Raw genomic sequence first — 11,043 nt, forward strand, 5'->3', positions numbered from 1 at the left:
GCTGCTGCAGCCAGGCAGCATGAGTGCAGCAAAGAGGTGGCTGAGTCAGGACGCGACCCAGTGGCTCAGACACCTGCAAGCCACATGGTTACGTACCCAAGCTATAGTTTTTCCAAACATCACATTTGTCCCCAAATGCAAGCTTACATAAATGAAGCAGCACAGTAAAAATGGTTCTCCGCCCTGACACACAGGAAATCCATCTGTGTAACTTCTAAAACCCTGAGATCCCTGGTGTTTCGCTCTCAAAGATGAGGCAGGCCAGGAGCCTAACCCCAGGGAAGGGGTCTGCATAACTCTGAGTCTTCAGAACTGGCTGAAGCCATTTTCAGAACTAAGATGAGGATTTATCAGTTTCCATTCACTAACACTTCAAGGCAAAAAGGTTTTATTTATACACCATCATTTTTACCAAATAATTATACACAGAAACTTGATGTATAAGTCCCACCACAGCTTTTGCTTTCGGCACACGTGATCACCTAATGCGCCTTGTGGCTGAGCACCTAAAAGCCAGCAGCAAGTTCTGTTAGTCCACCAGTCTTCTCCTTAGTCACAGCCCAAACGCCAACCTCAAGCAGTGATGTAGAGATTGTAAAATAGACTCACATGGCTGAAAAGACAAAGGGGCTTAAGAAATCACCCCATGTTGCCTGCAGCCTACCAGGCCCAGCAACGATGTACAGCAGAAGTGAGCTCCAAAAGCCCACGGCCGCACAACCTGGCTGGTGCTGCTCCCCAGCGCCCTGCCCACGGTTGGCCACACTCAGTCTGACCTCTCCCACCTCTGTGAACCTCACTGCCCAGTTTGCCTGCGCCGCCCAGTGGCTAAACTGAAAAATGCAAGTCACCAACAAGCAAAGCACCAAGCAGCTTCCCTTAAGGGGGTTCCTGATTAAAATAAACCACTGGAACAGGAAATAGCTCAGCTGGGCAGCTGGGCTGCTGGACAGCCGTTTCCTCCATCTCCTCCAGTGGCTTCCCGGTCCCCATCACACACAACTCGACGTCTCTGCTCCCTCCACAGTAGCTGCCAGAGTCCCCTGAGTGCAGTCTCTGTCTAGGAGGAGGCCAGCACCCCTAACACTCCAGGAACAACTCGAGAGCCTTTTCTTATTTACCTTTGCATTCCCAGCCAAAAGCACACTGCCCCACAGAGACGATGCTCAAAAATTTGTGGGAAAAAAAGATTAGAGCTTTTGGATATGCCATCTGTGGTGGAACCACCACCAAGACACAGATTTTCGTTAAAACCCTTACGGGGAAGACCATCACGCTTGAGGTTAAACCCTCAGACAGTACAGAAAATGCGAGGGCCAAGATCCAGGATAAGGAAGGAATTCCTCCTGATCGGCAGAGGCTGATCTGTGCTGGAAAGCAACTGGAAGATGGGCGCATTTGATTTATTTGTGTGTGTGTGTGTGTGTGTGTGTGTGTGGCCAGCTCAGCCCACCAGGGGGCGGGGCTGGCTGGCATGTGGTGCTGGGGGATTGAACCGCAGTCCCTGTGCTTTGCTGAGCTTGTTCTAAGTAGGTGCTTTAGACCACTGAGCCATCTCACCAGCCCCAGATGGACGCATTTGATCTGAGTACAACATCCAAAAGGAGTCTACCTTCCATCATGCGTTGAGACTCTGGCGGGGCTGAGATAAAGTCCATCTTACACCACTCCCAAGAAGAATAAGCGTAAGAGAAAGAAGGCTAGGCTGGCTGTCCTAAAATACTATAAGGCGGATGAAAATGGCACAATTAGTCCTCTGCTTCATCGAGAGCACCCTTCAGATGGGGGTGGTGCAGGGGTTTCCACGGCCAGCCACTTCGACAGACATTATTGTGGCAAGTGTTGCCTGACTTACTGCTTCAACAAACCAGAAGACAAGTAATTATGAGTTAATAAAAACTTCAGCTAAAAAAAAAAAGAAAAAGATTAGAGGACCACCCGCTCAGGGCCCCCTCTCGTCCCTCTCTGACAGCTTTCTTTCCCTCAATAAAAATATTCTACTCATAAAAAAAAAAGATTATAGAGAAAACAGAACACCAGGAAAAGGGACGTTAAAGAGCAGGTAGAGAAAGGAAAAAGCACAAGACATTAAATTGAGACTCAGGAAATAATCACCCACCGCCGGCCACCAGCTAGCTGCAGGAGCAGAACTCACTCACCCAGCCCCGTTTCTCCCACTATATGATTACTGGACTGCAGTTCCTGATAGAAGATCCCACAATCTGTAAACTAAATCTCAATGCTTTATACAAATGACCATCATGCTTATTACAAATCCCTTAAGGAAAAAAAAACTTGTTTTCAATGAATTTTAAAAAGCAAAGCCTATACTAGACTCAACAGATGTCAACTTTCCTGTGTTTTTTTTTTTTTTTTTTTTTTTTTTTTTGGTGTGTGTGTGTCTTTTTTCTGGCCTTGAGCTCATTTTGTAACCCAGACTGGTCTCCAACTTCCCCTGACCCTCCTGCCTCAGCCTCCCAAGTACTGGGATTATAGGCACGCACCATTCCCAGAATTTTTTTAAGAAATAGGGTCTTGGCTATATTGCCTAGGCTGGCTCAGTGGAATATGCGCTTCCCTGGCAAGTGCAAGGGCCTGAGTTCAATCCCCAGTTCTGCCAAAAAGAAAAAAGAAAAAGACCTCCTGGAATCAAGGGATATTCCTCAGGCTCCTAGCAGCTCCTGTACCCAGGTACAGTCCATTGTGTCTATCTACTGACCTAATAATTTTAGGTTTTAAAATTTTTCTATAGTTCCATAGTAGATACAGGCCATGGAAATGGCATAACTTAAAACATCTTCAAATCATTCCAGAATTATGGAGGCCTAGCCCCTCCCACCCAGCCAGAGTTCTGCTGAGCCTGGCGGCCCAGCCTCACCGCGATGACCACCAGAGAGAACTGGCTACCACAGGGACCTGCAGGACACTTGGGGAACCCTACCCTGCGCCACCCCACCACCGAGACAGCCTTGCAGAACTTCAGCCTGCACCCATCGTCATCGGACCCTTCTTCAGCTGCAGCTGGCCCCTCTCCCCTCAGTGAGGTGGAAGCCACACTGAACCCCACAGAGCAGGAGCTTCGGTGAGCCTACCCTGCCCTCCCTCCCTCCTGAGAGCCTTGCTCACCAGCACCCTGCCCACCTACCACTGCTGCAGAGTCAGGATGAACACTGGGGGCTTCAAAAAATGACAAAAGGAAGGAGCAAAAGGCAATCTCAAACTCTAGCCCACCCAAAACAAGCCCAGGAGACAAGGTCATAGAAGAACCTGGAAATAGCACACCTGGAATTTCTGAGATGACAGCAAGTGAAGTAAAGAAACAACTCCATCAGGCTATGGAGGAACTTAGATCAGAAATATTCTCGCAGGTAAAAAAGGAAACAACAACAATCATGAAAGAACCGCTCAATACATCTAAGGAAGACACAGATTTATAAAAAAAAACAAAAACAAAAACAGAACAGGAAAAGGATGGAAACATTGAGTAAACAATACAGGAAACAACCAGTATTATGGAAAATCTCTGCAAGAAGTAGTAAAGAACTAGAGCTGCTAACGAACAGAACAAATTCCAACCAATCATTTGGTAGAAATAATCCAGGAAAGCCATTCATGCCAGGGCGTCAGAGGGAAGAGGGTTTCGGGGCAAAGGCGTGGCACAGATCAGGTATGTGAAAGAGAGTTCTGCATCTCGGAAGCCTGAGTTTGAGACTCAGCAGAACCGACCAGCTCAGGCAGGGGAGAAACGAACGTGAGCTACAGCAGACTTAAGAGGTGTCATGCAGACCCAAGCCTGGGCAAATCCTGCAAAGCTCTGTGAGATTGCAAATCTTGGTCCCTGACAAATGACAAGAAAAAGCATTCTGGGAGTAGAGCTCTGACAGCCTCCTCTTCAACCTTCTACATAGTATGTGTATCTCTCCCTTTAAAAAGTAAGCCAGTTCCAAGGAGAACCACGTAACAGTCCCTCTCAGGACTCGTGAGGAAATGTGGCTTGGGCTTTGCTGTGTTTCCGTGAGGCATACGTGGATCGAGAACCTGGGCAGAGCGTGGGTCCCACTTGCCCAGACACGTGCACTACATGGGTTCTCTCACACTACCACTCCCTGGGACAAAAAGCCCGCTCCACCAACGTTAACTCTGAGAGTGGAGCCTGCTTCCCAAAGACTCAGTACAGTCATTGAATTGTGGACACATTTTGTACAAAATTTGTTAGCTTGTGTCTTTTTTTTTTTTTTTAAACTGGGAACCAAACTCAGGACCTTGTGTGTGCCAGGCAGGCACTGTGCCGCGGAGCAATCTCTCTGGCCCTAGCTTGAGCCTTTAAGTCGATGGCAATTTGCTTCATACAATTTCTGTGACACAGCAGGAAAAGCACTTTCTTATTAAGTGAAGAGGTCTCCGTATAAGCACTTCCACGTTTTATGTCATTTCTAGGTTACAAATGGGCCCGGGCTCTGTGATGATTCTTTCCATACACACGTACCAAGTACCTAAGGGTTCCAGACACAAGCAAGCAAAGGTAGTTTTATCTGGGCTTTGACTCCTGGCCCGCTGTGACGTTTAGTAAGTGCCAGCCTGCTACAGGCTTTTCTCCAAACTTCTGCAAGTAACTGCAAGAGTCCCTACTACACAGGCAAACTCTAATTCTCTTAACCAAGAAACACAAATGGACAAATCGTGTTATAATCTAATGAGTCAGTGCTTTTCTCCCCCCAGTTCGACCTAGCCGATGCCACTTGTAAATAACATATAAGGAAATCCATCAACATTAGCATATGTAGCTGCAGCTGGTCAAAAATCACTGTATTTTCTAAAACCTTGGTTTGATTTAAATCTTGACTATTAAAAGCTCCTGAGCTTAAAGACCACAAGACACAATAAATGAAGATCTAGCATCTTTTCATAAAACCCAATGCTCTACCAGTTGTTAACTCATCCATTCATTCACTGATTTTTAAAATTCAATGTTTGTTAAAAGCTGGGAGGCTGGGAAGATAGCTCGGCAGTGTAAGCACCTGCCTGGCAAACGCAAGGACCTGGGGTCGATCCCCAGCACCACATTCCATGCTGGTTCCATAACCCTGGGGGCACCATGCCAGCCTCTGAAACCAGGCAAAGCGGCACATGCCCGTAACCCCAGAACCGGGGAGGCTGAGACAAGAGGATCACTATGAGTCCCAGCTGCACAGTGAGACCCTGTACCAAATAAATAAAAGGTGTTTAAAATAGTAAATCTGGGGGCCGAGGAGATGGCTCAGTAGAATAAGCGCTTCCCTGGTAAGCGCAAAGGCCTGCGTTCAATCCCCAGTTCTGCAAATAAAATAAAATAAAATGTTGGATGGATACAGGGCACGCTTGTAATCCCAACACTCTGAGCAGCTGAAACAAAACAACTAAAGCTCTGCCTGAGTGACACAGACACTTAGCAAGACCCTGTCTCAAATAAAAAATCTCTGGATTGGTCTGTAATGTAATAGTTGAAGAATATGGTATCACTTAAGGAGACACTAATTCCCGGTGCTGAACCCAGAGTCCTAAACGGTTGCTCTTAGTGTGAAGTTTAATCCTCACTATTGAAAAAATAAAAAAGTTAAAAAGTTAATAAGCAAAACTGTGGGGCCGGAGGGGAATACAGGAAAATATGCAAGCTTTCTGCTTAATGTCAATTTTTTCTGTAAACTATAACAATGTTCTAAACTTGATAAAAAAAAATTCTGTCCTCAAAAATCTTGTACTGTATCTACTTCTAAGGAACAGTTAGCATAAACAAAAATTAACAGAAGAAATGCAGTGTCAAAAACCACATATAAGAAAAACCATACAACTACACCATCATTTTGAGTAACTACTACCAGCAGGGTTTCGCTAGGGTCCCTGGGCCAAGCCCCTTCCTGGGTATTCCTACAATAGCCAGGACGTCCCCAGTCTGATAGAAGACCTGAGACAGAGACAGCGTGAACAAGTCACATCCTGAGGTGCTGGCCTGCCTCTCGGGCCTTGCTTCCCCCTTCCTTCCACCTCCCACCTTCCTTTCCCCTCCTTCCCCCTTCCTTCTGCCTTCCACCTTTCTTCACACATTATTACTGAAGTTGTCAAAGGCAGTGAGACTCAATAAATGTACTGTTTATAAACTGGAAATTTGCTTAACGTAACCAAAAAAGATCATAATTTCTCCTGATTTCAATCTCTGTTAGCTAAAACAGCATGCAGGATCCCTCATTTTGTTCCACACGCCCACCACAGTGGTGGGCGAGCCATAACTCTGCCACCCTGGATTTACTTAAGCACTATAAAATAATACGTATTTGAAATGCTGAATCAGGATCTTCCCCTTGCTATGCTCTTAACATGGGACTCTTGCAGTAAAACACACTGCCTTTAGACATGTAAAGAAAAACCCCAGCCAGCATCCTAAATTACTGAGGGGTAAGATAAAACTAGAAGAAAAAAAAGGAAAAAGTATTTATAAACACAATCTTTTGTGGTCAACATAAACACAGCTTTAGGGCTACCACACCCCAAAATAACTTGTCTTTAATAAAAAGTCTCATCGCACAATTACTAGGAGGTAATCTTAACTCCAGCTTGTTTTAGGTAACAATCTCCTTAAAGGAGAATGGAATCATAAACACTACCTCAGAAAACTGAGTAGTTTTACTGTAGAAGTTCACAAATTCTCTAACCCAGCGCTCCAGATTTAGGCTAACCCTAATCCTCACGCCAGTGTGTGTCTGCAAAGAGCAGTTGTCCCCTGACGCTCTGGATTGGTCTGTAATGTAATAGGTGAAGAATGTGGTGTCACTTAAGGAGACACTAATTCCCTGTGCTGAACCCAGAGTCCTAAAATGTTGCCCTAAAATTATCATTTCTAATATTTCTAAATATACCAACCATCATAAACTAAGTATTAAAGCTCCAAGTCAAAATACTCAGATACACATGTCTGCATTAAAAAGTCAAGAGGCTTGTTTTCAGACACTGGAATAGCCACTTTACGCAAGTACTGAAGCTCCTGTCAGAAAACAAAATACCAATATAACTAAAGAAATGCATTCCAAAGGAGAAACTAATCGAAGCAGGGAAGAGAAACACTCACTGGCTGTAGGTACCAGGCTATTTTAACCAGGAAGATTGAGTGATGCCAAGAAAGCGAACACGTCAAAATCGTCACTTTTAAAATTGGTGTATTTTTAGTCTTTTTTAGCACATCTCTGGCATATAACCACTCATCATTTGGTAAAACCAAATGTCACATTTATAGATAAAAATACATGGCAACCTTTTATAACATGTAAATTGTTTCATGTGATGGGGAAAAGGAATTAAAATGTATGTGATTTACTTACTAAAGAAATCATGGAAAGCTTCTGGAAGCTCCACTCTTCCAGGGGTGAACTTCCAGACCGGAGGGGCAAGCAGGCCGCGTACCTCCGTCGGCCCCCACAACTGCAGGGGATCAGCCACGCGGCTCTCGTTGGCTCACTGCTCCCCAAGGTAAAGAAATGAGCCAGATGCTCTCTCAAAGTACCCAGAGTTTTATTCTCAACTGACATAAGAGTACATGATCAGAGTCTGGGTCAGCCGGTGGACAAGAAAGTAGTTCTGAGGGCTGGGGATCTAGCTCAGTGGCGTAAGTGTCTGTCTGGCAAGTGCAAGGTCCTGAGTTCAAGTCCTGGTACCAAAAAGTAAACAAACAAAAAAGTAATTTTGGTGCTGGATGCTCTCAAGTGACCTGTGCTCTTAGCTCAGGAGGCTGCTGCCGCAAACCTGTGTCTCCTGGAGTCAGTGTGGCGCCCAGGGCCCAGGACCACAGCCACAGCGTGGCCTTCTGTAGGACATGCCCTTCCATCTCCTCACACTCCTCTACAGCTCTAAGCCAAGATCCCTACGCTCACAGAGGGCACACAGTAGACAAGCAGACAAGTGTGAGGTAATAGGGAAGTGGAAGGGCCAGCCAGATAGCTCAGCAGACTAAAGTGCATGCTTAGGCAGAGCACAGGGACGGGGATCCAATTCCTAGGACCCCAAGTCGTGCCAGCCCTGTCTCCAGGGCACACCAAGACTGCAATTGAGAATGGGCGTGGTGGCACGCACCTGTAATCCCAGTGCTTGGGAGGCTCAAAACAGGACAATTACTGTTAAGTCCAATCTACCTAGTGAGACCCTGTGGGCCCTGTACAAAATACATTTTCAGGGTTTTTGGGGGGTTTTTTTTGGCAGAACCGGGGATCAAACTCAGGCCTTTGCACTTGCCAGGGAAGCACTTATTCCACTGAGCCATCTCCCCAACCCATGTAACTTTTTTTTTTTTTTTTTGGTGGAACCAGGGATTGAACTCAGGCCCTTGCGCTTTGCCAGGCAAGCACTTATTGTAGTGAGCCATCTCCCCGGCCCCCTAAATATATTTTAAAAAAATAAAAAATAAAAATATGGAAGCGGGAGCAACAGCGAACACCGGTTTGGCTAACTTCCTAAAGCACTGGCTTGTGCAGCCTCAACCAACCAGTGCCATATGAGGATGTGGGTGAGTGTACTCCAATCACCTGCTTTTAAAGAAGACTCTGAACTCTGAATTTCTACATGGTACTTCACAATTTTTTAATTTTGGCTTAAAATGTTTACAGTGCAGGATCCAAAGCTACACCGATGGTCTGGAGTCAGCCACTGAGCTACTAGTTTCCAACTTCTCCTCTACAGCAAGACTTGGGACATTTCTCTCGGATGACAGCTCTTCTGAGGACAGCTGGGACAGCTTGGGACACTTCCTATTCTAATCCTGCTGCTCAAAACACGTAGCAGTTACCCATGACCTAGGAGAGACCAAGGTGCTTCACATGGCACTCACACACCTCAACCCACAGTGACCCCGCCGGCCTGACCTGCAGCAGCCTCTGCTGGGTCCGCTCCACAGCACACTGGCCGGCTGGACGTCCACTAAGACACTCCTCCTTGCCCCCATGTGCTCCAGACAGCTTGGCCCACCACCCCTGCCCCTGCCCTGAAGCCCACCAAATGCCACTCGCTCAGGCACAATGGCCTCCAGCCTGGCCTCTGAAGTCCTCACGAAGAGCTGTCAAGATGCCTTCCAGCCCTCACTGTGTCAGATGAGCAGGTCTTTTACTGCGACCCTGAACTATTCTTTCAATTTGGAGTATTTTTCTTTTCAAACACTTACACTGTTCACTAAATATTCTGTAATATTACACCTTCAGTATACTGAATTCGGGTCACTTCAATTCTCAATTATAAAATACCCAGAAGTCATCATTCACTATACTCTACTGAAGCACAATGCCCGACCCTCAGGAGTTTACGGATTCTTCAGAAAGCAAGATGCAGGGCTGGGGAGATAGCTGAGCAGCATAAGCACCTGCCTGGCAAGTCCAAGTCCTGAATTCAATCCCCAGTGGAAAGAAAGAAGGGGGGTGGGGGACACACAGACACAGACAGACAGAATGACAGATATAAACAGCTTCTCTTGCCCACTGCAATAAAATGTGAAGAAAAAAGCTACACAAGTAGCCGAACTCACTCAAAGACAAAAAGAACTACAGGGAAGAAGTCAGAACTGAACTACGCCAAGGCGCAAGGTCACAAACACGAAGACCCGTCCTCCACGCTCTCCAGCCTCCACCCGGCTGCTGCGGCCCATGGCCAGCATCCCTCGCTACTCAGTCTCACACCGCCCGCTTGTTCAGCCTTAGACATCCTCTTCTCATCTTTAAACACAATGTGGCCATCCTAATTATACACAGAATGGGTGTCAATAAATATTTCACTTTTCAGTTGAAATCAGAGCTAAGGTTTTTTGAGATACTATTTCAAAGCAGCAACACTACTCCTAAAATAGACAGCAAAGCATCTTAAAGAACCAGAGCTTGGATACTGATTTCTAAAACTAACCTCCAATAAAACAATAAGGCCACCTTTCAGAGACAGCTGATTCTAGGACTGGGGCGACAATTCACACGGAGCTTGCTGCATCTCAGTGTCAGAAAAGTAAAGAAAGTTTTGAAATTAAGCAACAGGGCAGGGCATGCACCCATAGGAGGCAACCTGAAAGAGCTTCCAAATGCTAAACCCAGGGCCATCGGAGGAATAAATCAAGAGTATTGGATTACACCCCAAAGCATGTCGTCATGGATGCAAATGACTAAATGAATAAAAAATTAATCAGGAGAGAAATTCCTTCACAACACAGCTCCACCTCTCCTTCCCCTAAACATGGGCTGCACTTGGGACTTGCTTCTGCAGTCTAGACCCTACAGGACGAGGCAGGGAGCCTTGCAAACAGTACTTGGGTCAGAATCAAGAACATGTATCCAGATGCATGCTAAAAACAGTACTTCACCTTGTCATCTTTCTTACAAAAATTGTGTCCCCAACCAAACCATAAAAACACCACATAAGCTCACCTTAGAGGACACTAACAAATTCCTGACCAGTGCTCTCAAACCGTCGAGGTCAGGCTCCAATGGACCTCAGTGGTGGAGCACATGCAGAGTGTGTGTGTGGCCCTGGGCTCAGTCTCCAGCACTCCCTCCCCCAAAATAACTTGCGAAGGTCATCAAAAACAAGAGAAGCTGCTGGGCAAGGTGGTGCGCATCTATGTTCCCAGCATTCAGGAGGCTGAAAGAGGCGGACGGTGACAACAGGAAACTGTGCACAGAATATTGAAGATACAATGTTCAAATTTTTCTGTAAGTCAAAAGCTATATAAAATTAAAAATTCAGGACCGGCTAAATAGCTCAGCAGATTAAAGCACTCGCTTAGGCAGATGCAGCGGCTGGGTACCATCCTCGGTGTGCCGTGCCAGCCGCTGAGATGTCAATTGAGACTAGGTGTGGTAGCACATGCCTATAATCCCAGCTCTTGGGAGGCTGAACGTGGGCAGATCACTATGAGTCCGATTTTTATAGTGAGACCCTGCAGACCCTGTACTAAAATACATACACACAAAAAAAAAATTTAAATTAAAAATTCTTTGCAATCTTTAAAAACTGTCAGCAAGGTCATGAAAGGAAAATTCTCAATAAAAA

General features: G+C 46.0%; 2 protein-coding genes across 7 annotated transcripts in view; one reads left to right on the forward strand and one right to left on the reverse strand.

Annotated features, from left to right (window-relative positions):
• The window catches only part of LOC105742412 (ubiquitin-60S ribosomal protein L40-like), a 30,890-nt gene extending 28,998 nt beyond the window's left edge, over positions 1-1,892 (forward strand). The window contains exon 3 of the mRNA XM_012515104.2: positions 1,654-1,892. Coding sequence (XP_012370558.1) covers positions 1,654-1,882 — 229 coding nt within the window. The 3' untranslated portion in view covers positions 1,883-1,892. The remainder of the gene's footprint in view (positions 1-1,653) is intronic.
• The window catches only part of Dst (dystonin), a 482,621-nt gene that overhangs the window by 301,695 nt on the left and 169,883 nt on the right, over positions 1-11,043 (reverse strand). The gene's annotated exons all lie outside the window — the stretch shown is intronic.

The sequence above is a fragment of the Octodon degus genome, unplaced genomic scaffold, assembly GCF_000260255.1.
Source record: "Octodon degus isolate 3935 unplaced genomic scaffold, OctDeg1.0 scaffold00001, whole genome shotgun sequence".
In the NCBI taxonomy this organism is placed as follows: Eukaryota; Metazoa; Chordata; class Mammalia; order Rodentia; family Octodontidae; genus Octodon; species Octodon degus.